Below are 23,247 nucleotides of genomic sequence, written 5' to 3'. Positions count from 1 at the left end.
TCTGTGAAACGATTCTGTCAGAGCAGTGAGGAGATGGGGGGCAAGTTCTCAACCAGAGACTTCAGGAACTGACTCAGACACTGCACTAGCATTGCCCAAGTTTCCAGAGGTTTTCTGTAGTTGTGGTTTGTGTACGTACAACCTCATGAAGAATTAGATGAAACAGGTGCTATGCTTTTAAAAGCTGATACGGATCCTGAAAGATCATAATTCAAAGCCAAGTACATAGAATGAAATGACAGTATTTTTGCAATCATAGGGAAATTGAGAATTAAACTGTATTTTGCCTAATGTTTCAGAACAGTCAATATCAAAAATTATTTTAGGGGCATGGTTTAGTGGTGGATTTGGCAGTGTTAGGTTTATGGTTGGACTCGATCTTAAGGGTCTTTTCCAACTCAAATTATTCTAAAAGAAGTCCACTTCACCTGTGTTTGCCTGCACCCCCAGTCTTCCACAATTCAGGGGAAAGTAAGGATCACTTTCCTCCTTGACATATACTATAGATATGATCATGTACTTTTTGTGTGGAAAGTACTTCCAGTACAGAAAAGAAGACAGATTTGCCAAGTAAACAGGCAGCAAGCAATGCCACTTTTAGATTCTTGCACTATCTGCTCTCCCATAGTTCATTCATTTACCATGAGCTGTCATGATTTATATTCTTTGCAAGTTGAGTTGGACAGATGTGCAATGGATGTCACCATCTCCCACTTTTTCATTAAAATTAATATTTATCTTCTACATGCCCTATTAATTAGCACAGTAGATGTAGCATGGGCCTCCAAGACCACATCTTTTTAATGATTATTTGAGTCTATGTGGATTATAGTGGTTTCTGATTGCATAGTCTGCCTTGCGTAGACAGAATCTTGCCTGCAAATTGTCTGTCTGAGGGTGGTGATGTATCTTTATCTTCTGTATAACAGAAGTCTGTTATAACAAGCCATTTCAGCAGAAGTTTGTTTTGTGTAAAGTCTGCAGTCCTGGTCTATGAATGTCTGGTTGTGGCACTTTTTTTTTTATGTATGGTCCTGAAAAGAAGCTGCACTTCAGACTACTGTTTCACTCAGTCTGAAGAACTCTTTTAAGCAGGAAATATTAGAAGCTGCCTCTGGGCTGAAGATGTAAAAGAGAGAGTGTCCTGGGTTCAGCAGCAGCAATCACTTTTTCTCTTTCTTAGTAGCTGGTGCAGCGCTGTGGTTTTGACTTTCGGCCTGGGAATAATACTGATAACACCGATGTTTTCAGTTGCTGGTTGGAATGTTTAGTCTAACCAAGGACTTTGTGAGTCTCATGCTCTGCAAGCGAGGAGGGGAAGCCGGGAGGAAGCAGAGACAGGACACCTGACCCAAACTAACCAAAGAGGTATTCCATACCACAGCACATCATGCCCGGGGATGTAACTGAGAGTTTACCCGGAAGGGCACGCTCTCTGCTGTGTCGAGCTCGTTTTCGGCGGGTAGTATCGTATTCTCTTCCCTTGTTATTTCTCTTATCACTAGTAGTATTATTATTGGTGGTAGCAGTAGTGATTTGTGTTATACCTTAGTTACTGGACTGTTTTTATCTCAACCTGTGGGAGTTAAATTCTTTCGATTCTCCTCCCCATCCCTCCGGGGAGTACAAACTGCATGGCTGACTTGCCAACTGGCTTAAACCATGACAGAGAGTGATTTTTTTTTATTTTTCTTTCATAAGTGATGAATAGCAGTCAAAGAAAAGAAAAATTGAAGGCACGTTCAAGTATGGGGAAAGAGGAAGAGAGTTTTCTATTCTGTGCATATTTTTTGCTATCTGGTGTAATTCAACACACTTCTGTTTTATTAAAAAACACAACCCAATTTTATTAATTGTTATTGCTTATGTGTATAATTTTTTTATGCAAAATTCCCGTTACTTCAGGAGGAGTTCTGACTAATATCAGTGTGCAGTTCTTAATGAGGAGGCAAGTACTTGCACATGTTAGAAAAACAGCGCATGCTGAAAGAAATGGTTTTATATTAAAAGAGTTACCTCGTGCAATCTTTGTTTACCAAAGGAGAGAGCAGGCAGCTCTCTTGTGCAGAAGGTATGGGCTGGTGATTAGACTAAGGAATGTTGAGTCAGGAGCTTCCCGAATCCTGATCCCATGAAAGCCAGTGACTCACTGGGTAACCTTGGGCAAATCACTTGACCTTCTTTTGTACCGCAGACATCAACACTGAAAATTAGGTGAAAGGTATGACCTCACTGAAAAACATATGCTTCATCAGAGCTGAGCTTCTCTAAGAAAACAAATTACAGTGCCTGCAGCATTTTTTAGCATGCTGTGTCACTTTGCATGTGTTCTGTGGTCAAATTCCACAAGACAAGTGGAGTTGAAGTGCAAGAGCTGTACTTCACCATGCTGTTCAGTTCAAGCACTAAAGATCTTTATATGTCTATAAACAAGTTTATTGTTTTCTTTTTTCCAGAAGAGCCACTGCAATTTGTGTTTTAGCTAAAGCTGGGTTTTGCTTTCTGTACGTTGGGGACTCTTTTTTATTCTCTTTATTTCTGTGCTTGAGATACCAATGGAAAATAAATGAGATTACTGTAATTTTTGCATGTAATTTTTGCATGCTGTTCACTCAGAGGATCTCTACAGATAGTCTGGCAATATATTTTAAGAAAATTCAGAAATGTCCATACTTATGTTTTGCTTCACAGCACTCTTGGGAAGAAGATAGCTGCAGTGTAATATGCTTCACCACACATCCAACATAGCCGTGATGCACCCCTCATTTACCCACACAGCTCTTTGTGTCCTGATATTTAGAGAGGATGTAAGTTTTAGCTGACTTGCCATAATTGCATTTGAGTGTTCCCACGTTATGTTACACCCCATTCCTACCAGGTGTAGGAATTCTTTTTAATCCACTGGGGATATTATTTCCTGTTGGGCTGCAATGGGTGTTTGCCTTCAATAGTTGTAAGGAAATTTGTGCAGATCAAGTTCCACTATCAGGAACGCAGACAGTGCAGGTGAACAGGGATCCAGGGGCTGCTGACTGCTGCTGACTCCTTCATTTCTTGCTTCAGGATATAAACAGACTGAGCTATGCCAAGAGCCCCTTGCCCATGATGTTCCAAAATATACTAGGGTCCAAAGTCTGCAGGTTGCTTTCGTACTGCTTTCAACAGTTTACTGATGTAGCCACACTTTGTCTCACTTCAAGGGGAGAAAGAAGGCTGGGTGGAAAGGCTGTCAGTCCATTTAGGTGGTTGGTCTTTTTGCTGTATGGGAAGGAACAAATTTACAAGAAGGCTGGCTCCTCTTCACTTGCATGAGGGTAAACCCTGCCTCCTCGCCATCTGTTTCTTTTACCATTTTCTGCATTCCTACAGTATAACTTAACTAAAAACCATCCTGCTGGTAAAATTATATTATATCATTTTCACTCAGCGGGAACTGTCAACACCAGTAAGATGCTTCATTAAGTAGAAAACATCAGATGATCTACTAACCCATCCTCAATCAGTCATCATTTTACACAGCTGCTGGAAGCCTATTTTTTCTTTTTTCAATAGCCTGGTTTGAAGTTCATAGTAGTACAAAAGTGGTGTGGTGCTAAAATTGGCATTGTTTTTAAAAGTCTTCTTTATGTGATTTGTCTGAAGTCTTCACTTTTGCCCAAAGCTTTCTCTGGAATTATGCTTACATGCAGGGTCACTTGAAGGGTCACCTGTAACCTTTTCATTTTGGTTCTTCCCACCAGTAAATGCCAGAAACCCCCCTAATGTCCTGAGAAATGTCTGATAATGCCGATGTGTTCATGCATGCAAGGGGAGGGATGGGAGAGACTTTTCAAGGAGGAAGGGAAGTCCCTTCTTTAATTCTTGGATGCAAAAGGATGAAGGATGCAGGTGCAGAAGTACTTGAAGTTGTTCTCAGTTCTATGCTCAGGAGAGCATACTTAGCTAAGCAGTATGTAGAGATTACAGATCGCTGTGGGATTTTGAATTTTGATTATTTTTAATGAAATGCAAAAATAATTTTAAGAGTCACTGGAAGTTTGTCATATGCTTTAATCTGGTTTAAATCTGCTCAAAATGCCTTCAAAAGCAAAGTTATAACAGAGAGAGATTTAGGTTGCGATAAGAATTATGAATTTTAGTTCCATAAAATTCCTCAAAAGTTTCATTTGCAGTGTTTGAAAGCATGCATAGAAAGTAAATTGGCAAATTGGTATGGAGAGCTAGAATCCATATATTTAATGCTATAAACAGCTATTATCCTTAGTAACATCACTAGTGGATGGTGGAAGTTCAAATACTGACAATCAGGATTATATCTTTTGGAAATGATTCACTACCTGCTACTTCTTTCCTTGTAATGATTTTCTAAAATTATTTTTGAATAATTAAAAAATTATGAGGGAGATTCGTAAATATGATGATTAAGGGAGTGGAGCATCTCCCTTATGAGGAAAGACTGAAGGAGCTGGGTCTCTATAGTTTGGAGAAGAGGAGTCGGAGGGGTGACCTTATTAGTGTATATAAATATATAAAGGGGGAGTGTCACGAGGATGGAGCCAGGCTCTTCTCAGTGGCAAACAATGATAGGACAAGGGGTAATGGGTACAAACTGGAACACAAGAGGTTCCACTTAAACTTGAGAAGAAACTTCTTCTCAGTGAGGGTGACAGAACACTGGAACAGGCTGCCCAGGGAGGTTGTGGAGTCTCCTTCTCTGGAGACATTCAAAACCCGCCTGGACACATTCCTGTGTAACCTTATCTAGGTGTTCCTGCTCCGGCAGGGGGATTGGACTAGATGATCTTTTGAGGTCCCTTCCAATCTCTAGCATACTGTGATACTGTGATACTGTGATATTTTGGGAAGCTTCTCAAAAAGCTGAAGTCTGTCACATAAGTGACTTAGTTTGCATCGTGCATTAGAACAATGGCCTAAATTTAAATGAGAAAGCGGGCACTGTTAATGAGGTATGTCCTCAGTTCACCCCACTTATCACTGTTAAGTATATATGTTATGCTGCACTCTAATTAAAGGTGAAGCCAGTAGCTTGACACTTTCCAGAGGATGACCCTGTTTCAGTTTTCTGTGCTTTTGCCAAAATATTTGGGATGAAATGTTCTGTGCAGAATAGTCGCCTGAGAAACTTTTCATTTAATTTTGTTTTAGTTATTTACTCTGAACTTCTCCACAGAGACTAATCTGCAATCATTTCATGGAAAGAGCTTAAAATTGGGCTGCAAGCTGTCTCATATCTGAAGGATACTTTTTTGATCTGTATGAAGGAGGAAAAAAAAGGAAGAACGACTTCAGTTCACAGTTCTGCAGTTATTCTCTGCAGGGTGAGCACATCTCTTAGAGTAAACTGGGAAGGAAACTACACCTTCTTTAGGCACAGAAGCCAGGAGCAAGTACAATATACTTCCTGGCCTTCTCCAGGGACATTCACATTGCTTGGCTGTAGGATTTCCATAGTTTAATGTAGTGTGACCACATTGCTCTGACAGTAGGTAGTCTAAGCTGGGGTTGCTTACAAATTGCACTGCAGAAGGAGCTGGGGCTGAAAAATGCGTGTAAGAAAGACAGAGAGGTCTTTCCAGAGCCAGGGCTGATAAAGTTGGTGCAAGGAGGAACTTAAACACACAAAATAATGTTAGAAGAATGTCATAGGTAGCAGAGAAACTCAGAGATGTCCAAATTGCACATTCAAAATCATCAGCGTTAACAGGGCTGTATCTGCATATCTACAGTGCATATCTGCACTGTATTAAGTCTTTTATTGTATGCACATGTGGGATGTCTGTCACAAGAGAGCAAAAGTTACGAAAGGTGAAGTACAGTTATGCAAGAAGGGATTTGTATAGAGAGCAAAGTTGTATCTTAAATGGGTGGAGTGTTGCAGAGTGTTATCAGAGGTTGCTAAGGTTAAATAACTTGAATTCCCCTCTACAGACTGAACCCTTCATATCAGAGAGTTTTGGGTAGTTCTGAATGGTGCTATATAATGTTGAGCACTCTGAAAAATTAAGTTCTCCAGTTGGTGGTTTGCACCCAACTATTATTCATACCCTACACTGAACATGCATTGTGTGCCATGTGGTGTTATTCAGCAGAACTTTTCAGAACACTTCTCCAGCTTTTCTTATTCGCCCAGAGCTGTTTAGTACAGAGTCCAATAACTTAGGAATGAAACTACTTTTCAGCTGACAGAACCTCATTACCTTATTTCACAAGCATGCTGCAGTGAAGTAATTTCTACAACTATGAGCACTCTTGGGGCATTAAATACAAAATCATTCTCTGTGCAACCTTTAAGCATACAAGTTAGAGAAGATTGCTATAGCGGGGCTTAGGTCTAACCAACATAGTGTTTTCTTGATTGCTGGGCTGTTTATTTGCAAATATTTGTGTGTTTAATTGATTGGTAGTATATGCATATTCAAGTGCATGGATTCAAGTATAATATAAGAAGCTGGCTCAAACTCCTGACCAGCTCTGCAAAGCAGAGCATGTGTGGTCCTGATTTAAATGACGAGCTGTGCCATGTATTGAGGGGTCTGTCAACAAAAGCTAGAGGATAGGCCTAAAGCCCTCTAGTAAATGTTTGCTTAACAGAACACTGGTGAAATATGCTACAAGGAGTTACTTAACGTCAGCAGAAAATGGTTCTAGTTATATTACTGCTAAGCATGTGTTGAGGTTCATTAACCTGTCAGCTCTGCTCATAGTTGTCAGACATGGGGTGTGACCTGATGCCATTCAGTGCATTACCATAAATACAAACTTAGCGATAACACTATATAGAATGGCAGCCAAAAATAACATCATCTTTGCATTTCCTGACAACACACGTTGTTGGTGTCTGGGACTTTGGCAAAGTCAGAGGTAGTCCTCATTGGCACAGTAGCTGCTGATTCATTAAATGCTTAGTCTGTGACACTTCCAAAGAATTTGCTCTATAGCTTAGCAGAGATGCACTGATTATTTGGTTACTCTGTTAGAGAAATGCATCTGTTTGAAATCGTATTTTTGCTCAACACTAGCATTTGACTTAAATAAAACAAAGATGTCGTCTCTTCAAAGCAAGTATTTATATAGTGCTGTATCAGATGGAAACTTTACATGTACCTACTGATACTCAGCTATGCCTCAATGCAGAATAGATATAGCATTATCTGTCCCGCATATTATGAGTATTGTCAAAGGAAGGTTTTTTTACCCATCAGAAAAATATAAGCTCAAATCTTGCATGTAAAGCCCACCACTAATTAGGTATGCATTCGGTATAACAGTTTGATTCATTATGTTTTTGCAGCAATGTACTTGATTGCAATAGCAATCAGCGACAGAAGTAACAGGGAAGGGAGTACTGACTCTCATCATTGTTAACCCAGGTTCCTTGAATAAATTCTTACTAGCATTTATAATACTACAGGGCCTTTTATTCAAATAGTAGCTGTATTTGAAAGAGTTTGGTAAATGTGTGCACGATAGTGGAAGAGAGAAAAAAAGATAAATGTCCCCTTCATTTTCCTTCCCACCTCACCTCCAGTGGGGAGGCAATAGCTGCAGAGAACAGACTGGCTGTTCTGTCGGCACTGGTAGATCAGTGTCCTCTTGTCACTTTTCCAGTAACTCCATCATTAGGTCAGGAACTCAGCATGTGAGTAAGGCTGCCAGATGATACCTTGGCTTTTCTCACAGACTTCTGGTCAGATAGCTGCTTTCCTAATCCCAAATACTGCTCAGCAGTGAGTGCTGCCTCCATCTTTTTCCTCTTGGCTGCTCCCCCAAAGCAGGTGAAAAAAACAAAACAGCAAGTTTATGTAAGGCAAATAGGTAAAATTGGCTGGTTTTCTTCTTTCTAAGCCCTTACTGTAGATACTATTATTGTTATTACTGTTGTCATGCCTGTTACTATGGATATCAGAATATGATATCCTGCCATCATTGGCTCTACTTGTGTCACCTTACAGCTAGTCTACAGCAGTTATAAAAAAACATGGAGCCGATAATATGTAGAAGGCTTTTAGTTACTGCAGAATAATGCATCTCTTCAGCTGCTATTTGAGGGCATCAGATTTATTTCTCTGTAGTGACTTTGATGGGTGGTCTTTGTCCTTATTATTAAAGCACTTTTAGTTTAGCCCTGGGTGTCTTGTTAATCATCTCCTGGCCTAAGTTGAAGACTGTGCGTGTTAAGTTCAGGCTTGAGCTCCCTACAGCTTTGTTTCTCATTCAGTGTTCTACCTCTTGGATAGTAACTTGGCTGTGAAATAATGCAGTGTGAGCATAGAAATTAAAGTTAAGCCTGATTTTTAGAGAGGGAATGGTGTGTTGCCTGCAATCGATTGTCAACCAGAGACTAGAGAAGAGGGAGATTACTGATAAGTTGCAGTCACATTTAGAAAAGCTGATCTAGCACTGGTTTGAACTCCTCTGAGCATTAAGGGGTTTTGCACATTCTACCATGTGCTGCTTTGCATGCAAATTATTTTGTGTTCTGGAGTATAAATACCAAATACCATATACATTTAAAAATAAAACCCAACAAAACTAAAAATCTAACCTAAGCAATACTAGAAAGCACCTTCTTACAAAACAAGACTCTACATGGACGAGACAGTTTGAAATCATTATTCAGACTGTTTGATGTATTGTAGAGGGTACTCAGACTTCAGCAAGGAGTTTACTTCAACAGTTTACGTACAGTTTGTTTAGTTGCTCCATAAATATTAACATTTTTGACCCTTTAGAAAGACGCTATAGCACCTTTTTACACAGTTGCAGAGCATCTTTATAGTGAAGTATTAGTTTCAAGTGACCTGCTTTGGGTTACTGCTCAGAATTTGAGAATTAATTATACAGTTCACTTGGCCTTGTCTGTGAGCTCGAGCTGGTAAACTCTTTTATGGATAGTCATATCATTTTATTTATTTGTTTCATTTCTGCAGGGCACTTGCTCGGGCTTTCCCATGATGACTCCAAATTTTGTGAGGAGAACTTTGGCTCCATGGAAGATAAGCGTCTGATGTCCTCCATTCTGACTAGCATCGATGCCTCAAAACCCTGGTCCAAATGCACTTCAGCAACTATAACAGAGTTTTTTGATGATGGTCATGGTATGTTTTATCACACCTTGTGTCAGCTATGTGTTATTTTTTACTGTGTTCTAATTTTTTTTTAATAAGAACATTTTATACCAGCTTGTTCATTCCTTGCTCATCATCAGGACTATCTTGGAAGTGCTTGCAAAACAAGGCAAAGGTCTAAAAGGCTGGCAGAGTCTCATCCTCCCTTTGCATGGTTCAAATGCAAGAGAAAATAAAGAGTTGATGGAATGTGTGTTGGCAATAATTTGGTTTGGAACATGGAGAAGTTTTTTTAAAAGTATGGAATTAGTTTTGTCATCCCAGATGCCACAAATATGAGCTCAGAGAGTATTTTAAACAGAGGATACAAGCTTTTTCCTCACAGAAATTAAACTGGGGGATATGGTCTACTTAGTGTTAGACTACAGATATGAGCAGAGCATATGTGTTCTTGTTGCTATTAAGGACATTTATTACATTTATAATGCCATTGTATTTATTATGTTTATGTAGAAGGGCTGTAAGCAAGAATTAAGACTCCTCTGTGCTGTATATGTTAAAAGATTACTTCTGCTCCAGGAACTTACCTTCCAAGTCATGTAACTAATATTTGTTAAATATGTCATTTACCTTTTGGAGAGTAAGTGCAAAATTTTCATTTTCCAAAGGTAGTAATAAAAAGCATAATCTTCACTTTTTAATGATTTTAAAAGTCTTCATTGTGCTCCCAAAGCAACTGCAGTTCTTAAACAAACCATTCAAATTCCAAAATGCTGAGATAAAAATGACATAATTGAGTGAATAGATCAAGTTGTTATAGTAACCAAAATGCTTATGGATAAAAAGTATGGTATGTCTGTTGAATATAAACGTTTTCTTCCTTTTAAGCATTTTGTCGCCTAATTTCACTGCTCTCTGAAATATTTTCTCCTATTTTCCTCTATTAGAGAATGACTTCATTTTTTTTCACAATTTTATTAGGTCCATTAATCTGTACTGTCCTGGTTTATGGTCCATATTGCTTTGGCATTGACTTAATATTACCAAGTCAGTTTTCACATATGAAGAGAACTTTCCTTTTGAGGTTAGTTACTGAGGTACAGCTCAGTTCACTGGGGTAAAGAAAAAGAGACCTCCCTTGCCATCCATGAATGCCCTCTTAGCACAAAGAACTCTGAACTGTATTTCCTCTTCTGTTCCTCTCCTGCTACAGGTGAGCAGAAAGGTTGTTCTCATTTTTTTGCTTTTTTAGGTGACCTGATTCTTCTCTTTAGTATGCATCCAGCTAGTTACTTTCTCCAACAAACGAGAAAACAGAGCATTTTTCCCACCACCTCACCTTTGGCTTGTTTGTAGCTGGGTGGATGCTTTCAATTTGGACCCTTGTCCATGAGCTGGACGCAACCTCAGTGTGAAGGGAGGGTAGGGGGGGCTCTAGCAATCAGTCCTACATGTCTCTGCCAGTTTTGTCAGTAAAAATAGATAGGAGCTTCACATCCTTCAAAGCTGCATTATGATGTCCTTGTTCATCATGAGTGCTGACTTCCTCCTGTAGAAGAAGTTGGGCAGTCCTCAGCTGCTGACACTTCACAAAGTCACATATTCTTTGCTGCATGTAAAGGGCTTAGGATCTGTCAGTCTCTTAACTAATGGGTTAGGGTACGTTGGCCTTTCTAATACTCATGAGTAGTCTTCACTCGGGCATGTAGTCTGAAAGAGTTATCAATATGACGAAATAATTCATAGAATCCCTTGTCAAATAGAAGTCCATAGTCCTCTGGGAATTAATTTTATTACTGATGCTGTTGGTGTGATTTCAAGTATACAACGGTCAGGGAATCTCTTCACTTGATGAATCAAGCCTTCAAGGACCGTTTCCAATTAATAGTCTTCCTTTTCTGTTGAAGTTTATAATATTTCAAGTATTATTTTAAGTCAAAGATTTGTCTTAACAGAATACAAACACTATCTGTGAAGTAAAAATGGAAATCAGTGATTTAAATTCCAGTTTCTTCAAATTATTGTGCTGAAAAGACATGCGTTATTTTAGGAAGGGAATTTCTGGTTTTATTTTCTTCTTCCAGCCAGTGAATGAGCCATAGCTCCATAATTCCCAGTTGTAGTGTACGCTGAGCGTACCAGAAACCACGGGATCCTAGCAGAGCATGACGCTGCCTTTCAGACTGCTTTGGCCTGATAAAACAACAGTGCAAATGTGCTGTATTTCCGTGTTTCCTTCAGAATAAGCAATGTCTCTGCTTTTTGGGTTGCTCATCTTTTTCCTTAGCTGGGGCAGATGTACTGTCATACAGTTGCAGTGTTTCCCTTCCCTTTTTGTTTTCAAGAAGGAGCTCCCCTGCAGTCTTCTCATAGAAAGAAGAAAATCCTATCTCTGTCAAGTGCCTCTAGGTAGAGGAAAAAAAACCTTAACCATTCAGGTGTAATTTTAAGCAGTACTGCAGGCACAATTTAGATAAGGAAGGCAGAAAAAAGCAGTTGCAACAAAAGGATACCAGGCTTTCTTTTAGGATTTTGCATAGTCACAGGAACCTTATGTGGGAAATCCTGAGCAAGAGGAGACTCTCATTCTTTGGTAGGCAGTGTGAGCAGTTTGCACTGGGCTTTTGGTCTGAATTGACACCATCTTTTGAACTGTGTTTCGTGACAAACAGGGCATGGCAGCATTTGTGTGAGGAAATAAACAAAGTGCTTTATCTGCTTCTCCTTATGGGTAAGCATACTGAAATGTGGATGAAGTCCAGAAGTTTGGATCTGTGAGCACTATTCTATTCAAAAGAACAGTCAATGTCTTATCAAAGCTTTAAGTAAGTTTCCCAGATAGATTTTTCACTGTGTACTGCTGTAGCAGAAAATATTCTTGACTCTCAAATTCCTTACAACACTTTATCAGGTACTGATGCTCTTATTTTCTAAATTTGGAATGTTGGGGAGTGGACTCATCTTATAAAATGCATTTACTGTGTATATAGCTACTCCTAAACTGGGTATGTAAGTTCCCATCTTAGTGCAGAGGGATCTGATCAATGGCATCAGTGGTTTGACTGATCTCATCAGCTGCATTAGTGGCGCTGAATTACACCATAAACTAGTTTGCCTGAGTAGTGAAGCATCTGACAGCTGACTGAGTTGCACACACCAGCATTGCGTACAGTTAAAGTCAACTAAATAAATCCCAATATAAATGTGTAGTCCAAGGTCAACTAGGAGGTCTGGGGATAATCAAGGTGCCTGATTCCCTGTCTCTCGAGGCTCACTTTGAGAGCTATAAACATTGTTGTCATGATATCACCATTTGTTTTACACTCATGAGATGATCCTAGACAGCAGTTTGACATTTAAGGAGAAAAGGCTGAGTTAGTGCCCAGAAGACAGTGTCATTTATTTCCATCTGCTTTTAGCCAGTCCTCTCCTAAGGTACTAATTGCCTTTATTGTCATGCCGACCACTGTGCTGTGGTACAATTGTTGTGATTTATTGCATTTATTCAGAGTGCTCAGTGCTCTGTGCAACCTCTTGCAAGGACTATTTCTATTTTAATTAATTTATATCCTGATTATCTGCTTTGCACAGGTCTTAGGCTGCCTCTTTTTTTTTTTTTTTTCCCCAAGATACATTACACATAACATTGAGGAGAGATAATGAGATGGCTTAATTAACACTGTCATCAGCCAACAATGTTGCTCAATTGCAGGGCACACAGATGTTCTTTCATACCCAGGACAAAAAATGGGGACAGTAGTCTATACGTGTTCTGTATGTTGCAATCTAACATAGTGAATTGAAGCCCTTTCTGCCCTCTCAACCAGAAGGGGCAGGGTAAACCATTCTCCAACTTCTTAACTTTGTCTCTTCTTACCATTACGAGTAGGAGGTTGAACGAGTTGGTGGTAGAAAGACCTGCACTTCATTGCAAACTGTATAAACATAGACACTGCTTCTATCTATAATCTGTAAATGTAAAGACCTGTTTGGTGGGGTTTTTTTCCCTGTGAGGAATCCTTAAGGACTGTTGTAATCTTCAGTTTTGAGTTCATCATGTGAGTTCAGCTGGAACACCTGGCTTGGTAGAAATTGCACGTTTTCTCAGAGCAGTATTGGTTGATTAAGGAGAAGCTTGGATCTCATTCCCCTATGTTCTGTTTGTTATTCAAATGTGAAAGGTATTCAAATGGCTGTTAACTAAAGTGATTAACAGATCAAGTATGTGTAAGGATATGACTTTTTCTTTTCTTTCTTCTCTAAACTTATATGTCTAGTCCTGTCGGTTGTGGTAGACCTCAGTGATGGGCAGCAGTGTTGTCGTGGTGAAATTAGGTGTTATTACAATGTTTCAAAATACTGAACAACAGTTTCAGTTGGGAGTTTGACAAACTGCAGTATATATACAACAGTAGTGTATACTGTTGATGAACAGTTGATGAATGCTACATCCTGGTGTTTTCCGTAACACTGTACTAGCTTCCTCCCTCATCACAAGATGTATGAAATAGGACTTCCACTATTACTGACTTTTACAAAGTGTATTTTTGACAGCAATTTTTGCCAATTATGTCCTTTTTAGGAACTCCAGAAACAAAATCTGTGTTTTCTCTCTCCTCACTATGTCTCTAATACTTGTGTTGCAACAGACTTTGAATGCTAGGGTACTTTTAATTATCTTTATCTCATGGCACTCAGCTTATCAGTTAGCATTGGCACACCTTGTCTGCATTAAAAAATCATCATAATCCAAATTAAAGGTAAGGTTAGAGTAAATTGGGGTCAACAAAGGACAAATGAAACAGGTTTAACAAGTCAAGAGTTTTTTGGTAATAAGTGTTGATGCAGAAAGAATTTTTGGCTGATTTGGCTAAATGGCCCTAGTCTTTAGAGCTGAAAAAGAACAATTGCAGTGTATTCTAGAGGGAAAAAAAACCAAGCCATTGAGAGGTGGAGTATTTGATTTGTTTAAATTCACTTACATAGGTTGATATTCTATTCCTTTTCCTGTGAATACGGAGGGGGTCATGGCCTTTTTTTCACCCTTGATCTAACTGAAAAATACTGGTGTAGGTTCCAAAGTGAGGTAAATTGTGGTTAAGTCATTTTGGCCAAGGATAAGTGAAGCTTGTCCAGACCACATATCCCTTTCATGAAGTGTAAAAGAGGTTACACTGAATAAATAGTTCTGCATGTCAACAAGTGAGCTTTTCAATAGAAAAAAAAAAAAAATATCTGTCAGTGATCCTCTAGAACACAAATGTAAATTCTCATTTTTAGAGTGTGCCAGACAAATCTTGACCTCTGCAGTACCTCAAAACAAGTATACAATTCTTTGTTTATGCTATTTTTTCTTTTTTCTCTTACTTATGTGTTTTTGTGTAAAATGGATAATGTTCTTCAACCTAATCACAGAAGCAGTCAAGTACCATTCCTTACAAGAACAGCCCAGTCCAGATTTACCACCAACATTAGTTTTGATATGCAGCTTATATTTTTCTTTTGATCCATTGGAGTCCTTTACCTTTCCCTTTCCCTTTCCCTTTCCCTTTCCCTTTCCCTTTCCCTTTCCCTTTCCTTTCCCTTTCCCTTTCCCTTTCCTTTCCTTTCCTTTCCTTTCCTTTCCTTTCCCTTTCCTTTCCCTTTCCTTTCCCTTTCCTTTCCCTTTTTCACTTTCCTCTCCCTTTCCTCTCCCTTTCCTCCCTTCCTCCTCTCCTTTTTCCTTTGCTTTGCCTTTCATTAGTTTGCTTTGCTTTGATTTTTTTTAAACTGTCTAGTACCTCGTTGGCCATTGTCTACAGGTCTATTTTTTGTGATTTTTCTGACATCCTTTTAAAAGCTTTACGATTTCTAACGTTCTGTCTCAAAATTCAAATTACATCTTTACTTACTTTGCCCTGAGTCTTGATAATTTTTTAAATCACTAACAGATAAATAGAAATGGAATGTGTTCAGAGTCAACTCAAATAAAGGAAACCAGAATGAAAAGCCAAAGGAACCTGAGTAATTCTCATTTACACCCTCAGACTGCAAATAGGCCGCCCGACACGTGGTGTGATGCTGGGTGACACCACAATTGCAATAGCATGACTCGGAAATGAGTAATGATCGGTTGGTTTGCTCTTTTAGGTAACTGTTTGCTGGACCAACCAAGAAAGCACATTGTGGGCCCTGAGGAGCTGCCGGGACAAACCTACGATGCCATTCGTCAGTGCAAACTGGCGTTTGGACCCGAATACACAGTGTGCCCCGGTATGGATGTCTGCTCTCGCCTCTGGTGTGCAGTTGTGCGCCAAGGTCAGATGGTTTGTCTGACCAAGAAGCTGCCTGCTGTGGAGGGAACACCATGTGGAAAAGGGAGGATCTGCCTACAGGGAAAATGTGTTGACAAAACCAAGAAGAAATACTACTCAGTAAGTTACCAGCTGTGACCCTAGGGAATTTTAAAAGGCATAATCCTCAAAGGCGCTGATTTCTGTGGGAGTGAAAAGGACTTTATGGAAGTCCAATTGAAAGCTGCCTTATTTTTTTGCATGTAATTGGAGTGTTATTGGTGAGAAATATAGGAAAAACACTGCATGTTTTCTTCTTGCAGTCTGAAAGCCTTCATTCCTGGAAAACTGGGTGAATCCATTCAGAGTAGAGGATTTGCCCATTCAGTAAGTCAAGTCTCAGGACATACAGAAAGATTGTCAAGGACCTATTCTTAGCTTCCTGGCTTCTTGGCAACAGACTGTAAGATAAATTAAATCTATAAATTCAATTTACAGTCCTTACCTGAAAGGCCTCAGGGCCCTAAACTAGTGAAGAGAAAGGTAGATGACACTCATTCAAAATATAATTTCTGGAGCGGAAAAGTTTGTACCTCCAGTGACAGAGTTCTGTTAGCTTTATATATCTGAAGAGTCCTGAGGCTCATGAGAACTGATAGCTGCACAATTTACAGGGTACACAGTAACACTGCGCCTTCTGTTATACACATAGAAGAGGTATGGACTTCTAGAGATTTATGAAGATATTTGCAAACTATGTGAGTCATTCATATCAAGCTATAGCCCTTACAATACCCTTTTTTACGGAATTATATACTTCTACCAGGTGTTACAATACTCTTTCTAGGTAGCCAGTTTTAGCAGAGTTGCAAACAATATTTGACAACTCCATCTCTTGCCAGTAATTCAGAGTAATACCTACATATCCCAATAATTGCATTTAATTAATTATAGATTAGCCTTATGAACACATTCTGCAAGCGGAATCCTTTGGAGATAGTTTAAGGGGCCCTACTGGTAGGAAGAGCAAAAAATAAGAGAGCAGCACAAGAGACTGGGTGCTATTTCTGGTGCATGTGTGTCTTCCATGAAACAGGCTGAAGGTGACTGTGCAGAGCAAAACCTAGTTTTGCATTTGCGTACATAGTGCCAAATGAGATGTCATCAATGTGCAGCTAAAAGACAGAAATTTGGTCTGCTGGGAGAAAGAAGGCTTCTAACATGTCTTAAGTCTGATTAAAATGACCAAGGGATTGCCTTCAATTCAGGAAACATTGGCAGTGACTTTGAGATGTAGCACCTTTATTCATACTTGGATGATATCCTTACCTCCCACTGTTCCACATGTTTCAGGCTTCAAGCCATGGTAACTGGGGGTCCTGGGGACCCTGGGGACAGTGCTCTCGTACCTGTGGCGGAGGAGTTCAGTTTGCTTATCGTCACTGCAATAACCCAGCTCCTAGAAACAACGGCCGGTACTGCACTGGCAAGAGGGCCATCTACCGCTCCTGCAATGTCACACCCTGCCCAGCAAATGGTAAGTGTCTTCGTGCCAAAGTGTCTTCATGCCCCAGCTTCTCTGCTCATAGATAGTAAATGTTGAATGTCTACTGCGAGAGGAAACAGCAAAGGTCCATTGTAGTTTCTCCAAAATATATTTACCAAGGCAACACATTCATCAATACAATGCTGTAATTCTTCCCCCATCCCCACTCTGATGCCATACAGAAAGGACATTTGAGTGAAAGAAATTTCAGTCCTGGAAAATGAACAGTAATGAAAACTTTAGTTCTTTAATGCTTATTAAGTCATGGGAAGATTTCCAAGGTAAAACAGTTGAAGAATTTGAAGGCCAGTTCTAAGTAAAGAGATGAAGTGATGTAGCTTAAAAATCATGTGAAAAAGAAATTGGAATAATAGATGGGCATAATGATATTTGCAATGCGGTCTGAAATAGTCACTAATGATGTGAATAATTCTACAGCTAAATCTTTTCGACAAGAGCAGTGTGAAGCAAGGAATGGCTATCAGTCTGATGCAAAGGGAGTCAAGACATTTGTTGAATGGGTCCCCAAGTATGCTGGAGTACTTCCCGGAGACGTTTGCAAGCTTACCTGCCGAGCCAAAGGAACTGGATATTATGTGGTATTTTCTCAAAAGGTAATGGCATCTCCAGTCATGATTTCATGCTCCAGTTTAGAAGTATCCTGTATCTTAAAAATCTTTCCCTACAACAAGGGAAAAGAAGTTAATCATATGATTCAAAGATATAACTGTGTGATTAGATGTAACAGTTTGATCCACTGGTTATACATTAAGACCAGAACTGGCCTCTAAAATGAGGTAAGTTTTTCCACTTCTTAGTATGTGGATACATGAAAAATATGGGCTTCTTTGTGCACTCTGCAGTAGTTTTTTTTCAGTAGTGGATAAAGAGGTTTCTGCATGGAGAGTCATCTGTCATTATGGGATTTTCTGGGGGAGAAAGAGTACTAGTAGTAGAACAGTAAGTTTTACCCTGAATTATGTTAAGAGAGTTCAGAATAACTCTACAGAGACAATTAATATAGAATAATTAGCCAATTAATATAGATGTGAACTTGTGGTCAGTTTGTTATATCAGATGCATTTTGAACCGAAACATCTCCCACACTTGCAGTTTTCTGCCTCTGAATATTATGACAGTAACATTTAGATGTAGGTAGCCCAAATGCAAGGCTATCTACAAGTAATGTTATTGTTATTATTAATAAGCTGTGAGATCATCATGAAAGCCAAGGTCATATTAGCGTCTTACAGTGGAGTTATCTGTCATTGCTTTCAGCCTTTTGCTAAATTTTATCTGCTTTTTTGCTGGGGATGTTAAGAGAAATGCAGTCTGGACTGTCAGGGTGGGCATTCTGTTCTGAGTAGGTGACAGAAATAAGTAACTGGGTTTTGCCCGCCAGATTCACAAAAGCAAATCTTTTCCATGGTAGTTTTAACTAACTGTCATTTGATTGCCTAGGTAACTGATGGTACTGAATGTCGACCGTACAGTAATTCAATCTGTGTCCGGGGAAAATGCATCCGAACTGGTTGCGATGGCATCATCGGTTCAAAGCTCCAGTATGACAAATGTGGTGTGTGTGGAGGAGACAATTCCAGCTGCACAAAAATCATGGGAACCTTTACCAAAAAGAGGTATTGATCTTGAGTGTTAGTAAATGTATTTTGTTGTGCAAATAGTAACTCTGCTATGTATTTCTTTCTGTCTTTAAATGCAAATTACTTTCCTATAAAGATTAAGCAAAAAAAGTACTTTGCCTGTGCTTTATTGCACTTTCCAGATATTTACAGGTGGCATCTTAACATTACCATGAAAGTGACAAATAATCAACTGGGAAAACACTGCACCCAGTTCATTTCTGACACAAAGTGCCAATGATAGAGGTGAGCACCCCATTAATAGGAAGTTTGCGTGGAATAAGGCATGATAATCTCACTGCATTAGATGGCTTGTGGCTTCTAGAGGAGAGAGGAAAGGGAAGAGAGGATTGAATCAGGAAGCTGGGGTCAGAATAATCTGGGTATCTCTGAAACTCTGCATTTCCCATATAATGCTGGGTTATCAAGTTACATGCTGAGAATGTGTTTTATCTCCTCTAACTTTGAATGACAATGAGAATATCCTGCCTGATTTAGTGACATGCATTCCTTGTATAGCTAGTGGAGAGGAGCAGACAGCATTAGGGCACAGCTGTTCCTTAATTGCTGAGAAGCTGAGAGGAATTATACCCTAAAAATAGCTTTTCACACTGCTGAGTGTATATGGAGCTTAGATGACTAGATTTAATGTCAGAAGCAAACAGGCTCAAGCATGGTATTTGCTATATCCCTTCATGTCCATTGGGATATCGATCTCCAAATAGACTTCTTTTTAAGTCAAAATATTTATAGCAGTTATCCGTAAGACACTGTCCTGTCAGAGTTTAGCTTTTACTGTAAGAAAGCTTAATACAAGTAAAAGAAAAGGAACTGCCCTCATGGTTTTCCATGACCACATTGAGGGCAGCAGAAAGCTTTGTACTGAGATACCAATATCAAGGAAGTCTGCTTTCTTTCTGAACTCTTGTTTCCCTGCCTCTTCAAGTCTTAAGATGCATAGAAAAATGAGGATTTTTAATTATCATTTATATAGATTCCAAGGTCTCAAAGGACTGCTGTAGTGATCTACTCTTAGAAACTTGTACTTGACAATTTCTGCTCAGCATCTGTGACTGCATTAGTGTAAAGTCATGTATAATGTTCATAAACTTGATTTTGGTTTATATCTTCCAAAGTCTTACACAGCATATCAAAAGCTGTGAAAAGTTGGAATCTGACTCCAGAAATTGCTTTTTATTTCTATACATTTTGACATACTGATTAATAGCTGTCAAAAATGGCTTTGAGAGTCAGTTTAATCTAAAAATAAACATACCTAACCTTCCTCCTGGTAAACCAATGATTACTCACCTAAGAATGCCAAAACACCTCTGCCAAAAAGAATAACTTTCCATCCAAATTTGTAATTATATAAACCAAATCTTTTCCATTTTGTAAATATTGAAATGTCTGGGATGGGTAAATGAAGAAGACAAGTGTGAAATATACTTCACGGGATTCAGTAATGATCCTAGCGCTGGAATCCAAGCTCCAGCAAAAATGTTAAATGGACTCCATGAATTTCAGTGAGGCCAGATTTGAAGCTTAGATATACCTGGAGAAATTATATTATAACTATTCCCATGAAATTACCATCTTACTCCTCAAATCATGCCTTTAACTGAAATGAGAGTGGTCAAAGAGTAAAATATTCATTCAACCTCAATGCGTTAAAGAAGTTGCCCCACTTAGAAAGTAATAGTCAACCTGTGTCAAGTATGTTCTAACTTGATTTTGATTGAATTTTGGAATGACAAGGATTTAGTTAGGATTTAGTTTTTGCTGGAAATACTGTTTGAGACAATTCCCTTATGCGAATATGGAAGTGTTTAAGGCCAGGCTGGATGGGGCTTTTGAGCCTGGCCTAATGGAAAGTGTTCCTGCATACGGTAGGGAGGCTGGAGCTGTCTGGTCTAAAGTTCCTTCCAACCCAAACCATTCTCTGATTCTATGATTTTCTGAGCAAGTGACTTTAAAATGAAACCCTTTAAAATAAAGCCCTCATTAAAATAGTGAAATCTTAATTGTCTGTAAACTGTTTTTACATATGAGAGGGCAGTAGCTGTAGTAAAATTATGTTTTCTCCACTGAAAAGTAGCAGTTCCTGCATTGCTGCCTATTATAAACCAAACTATAGCAATCTGTACATTCAGTGTACAGGGAAACTATTAAATGTACAAGGGGAAACTAGTATTTCCCATTGCAGACAATTGTCATAACAACATTTGTACTTTTTTTCTTTTAAAGCAATCAAAACATAATCTTCTGGAAAACTGCTTCCCAAGAACTTTTTTTAAAAAGTTGTAAAGCCAAATTGACGGAAGGTGGGAAAGTGATAATTAAAGATGTCTGTACTTCTTTGTGCACATGGAGTGTTGCAGTTCTTTGTGCAGATTACTTGAATTCTACATCGTTGCTTTTAGTTTTTGAACAAATGATTTTATAACTTTAATATACATTTTAACAGTTATCTTGTCAACTGTTATGCAGAAATATTAGCACAAGGCTGTAAACCAGAGTACCCCCAGCCTTTTTTTTAAAACCATATTCCTTCAGCTGTATGGAGGTGCTAAATCAATGGAGTTTTAGTCGTTGTCCCATTACTGCTGGAAATAGCAGGGGAATAGCACAAGTGTTTAATCTGTGCAGTCTTTACTTGTGCAGCCAAAAATTCTCAAAATTAGCAGTCTGTTCTTTAAACATTCCCAAAGGAGACCCCTTCCTTTTTTTATCATTTTAGTATACTTTATCGTTCCTTTTTTCTTATAAGTTTCATCACTAAACTTCTCAGATTTGAAATACTTGCAAAATGGTTTTGTCACAGGTTTAGAAATAATAATACATGTCTCCAAAGTCCATCCGGTAGCTTGTGGCTATGTATAGTCTTTAGATTTTTTCTATATAGCAGTAAAGTTAAATAATATACTTGAGATAGTGTTAATTTCCAGCACATTTGAAAGTTTTGATTGCTTGTCACTTTTGGTAGAAGAGTTAAGTATCTTTTTGCAAATCTGAATTAAGATTCTCCGTAAGTAGCAAAAGAGAGAACTCTGTGATGGTACAAATGAACCATTTGAGTGCACCTCCTATTAGACATGTGACAGTTAGTCTTTGGCTTTATGTATTTCAAAGTAAACAAATTTTTTCTCGCTGATCAAGATTATTTTTAAAAGTTCCCAAGGTACCTCTACCCAGCTGTTACTCTGCTCATACTTTCCTTAATCATCATTATAGCAAAGACAGCAAGAAACAGCTGTAACCAATGCATATCTCATTATCTTTTCCTTGGCAGGCAAAGCATGCATCGTATTTCATATCTCCCACCCTTTGCTGAAATATATAAGCTATCTGTTATTTTTCATTCCTCTTGTATCTGACTCAAGTAAAATTGTTGCTAAAGCTAAAGATTAAGCAATTTGAAATAAGTGCAGTAGAAATTTCCTCAAGAACATAAAGAGCAATACAATAGACAAACAGTGGAACCTGGTTAAATTAATCTTAGATGAGCCTCCAGCCAGATGAGTTCAGGACTTGAACTAAAATGAAGCAAGATGTGTCATGCCAGTGACTTAATTAGGTGTTGCAGTAAGACTTGAGGCTTATTTCATGATAGCTACTGAATACTCTTTTTTTCTCCTTATTCAGCAAGGGCTACACAGATGTAGTGAAAATCCCGGAAGGGGCAACCCACATCAAAGTTCGGCAGTTCAAGACTAAGGACCAGAGCAGGTTCACTGCCTACCTGGCCCTGAAAAAGAAAAATGGTGAGTACCTTGTCAATGGAAAATACATGATCTCCACTTCAGAAACAATCATTGACATCAACGGGACTGTCATGAACTACAGTGGCTGGAGTCACAAAGATGATTTCTTGCACACAATGGGACACTCTGCAACAAAAGAGATTCTTATCGTGCAGATACTTGCGACTGATCCAACTCAACACGTGGATGTCCGTTATAGTTTCTTCGTGCCAAAGAAGCAAGGGCAAATGACTAACTCTGTCACCAGCAGTGGCAGCAGCAGCAGCAGCAAAGTACCTCCACAGCTCATGCAACCCCGCTGGGTTACGGGGCCGTGGCTTTCTTGTTCTCGAACATGTGACACAGGATGGCACACCAGGACTGTCCAGTGCAAAGACGGTCATGGAAAATTAGCTAAGGGATGTCTTCTCTCCCAGAGACCATCAGCATTTAAACAGTGCTTGTTGAAAAAGTGTTAACCTGTGGTTGTGATCTTCTTTACAAGAGGTTTGATTAAGTCATTGTTGACATATTGGTATTAGGTCTGCCCAGAGAGAGAGAAGCAAAGGCTTCAATGTACTTACATACAGTCTCAACTTATGGGCAGAATCTGCCTGTTTGGACCAAATGAAGATGTGCACTGCTTTAAATAATAGTAGGGTTATCTTAATATGTTCAAAAAACTAAGTATCAGAGTTGTTACAAGCCCTCTGTGTCTGCAAAAATCCAAAATAAAATAATGCAAAAGAAGAAAAACTAGTGAACGGAGGATCCTGGGATATTTGAAGGTTACAGAATCATCTCCCCTTTTTCACCTACCTCTAATACAGTATATCCTTAGAAAATGTCACATGTACCCATGATACCACAGTAGTTTATTTTATACTGGTTTGTAAATATCTTTCATTTGGTATGTCACTTTATATCACTTGGTTCTATTAAAAGATCAAAAGACAA

At 38.9% G+C, this 23,247-nt stretch overlaps 1 protein-coding gene across 1 annotated transcript in view; it reads left to right on the top strand.

Annotated features, from left to right (window-relative positions):
* The window catches only part of ADAMTS5 (ADAM metallopeptidase with thrombospondin type 1 motif 5), a gene marked incomplete at its 3' end in the record, with an annotated part of 42,744 nt that extends 19,975 nt beyond the window's left edge, over positions 1-22,769 (top strand). Inside the window, exons 3-8 of the mRNA XM_080613818.1 lie at positions 8,952-9,119; positions 15,219-15,502; positions 16,715-16,898; positions 17,346-17,521; positions 18,369-18,544; positions 22,193-22,769. Coding sequence (XP_080469944.1) covers positions 8,952-9,119; positions 15,219-15,502; positions 16,715-16,898; positions 17,346-17,521; positions 18,369-18,544; positions 22,193-22,769 — 1,565 coding nt within the window. The remainder of the gene's footprint in view (positions 1-8,951; positions 9,120-15,218; positions 15,503-16,714; positions 16,899-17,345; positions 17,522-18,368; positions 18,545-22,192) is intronic.
* Between the last annotated feature and the right edge of the window lie 478 nt (positions 22,770-23,247).

The sequence above is a fragment of the Psittacula echo genome, assembly GCF_963264785.1.
Source record: "Psittacula echo genome assembly, chromosome: 3".
In the NCBI taxonomy this organism is placed as follows: Eukaryota; Metazoa; Chordata; class Aves; order Psittaciformes; family Psittacidae; genus Psittacula; species Psittacula echo.
This window is presented reverse-complemented; position numbering and strand designations above follow the sequence as displayed.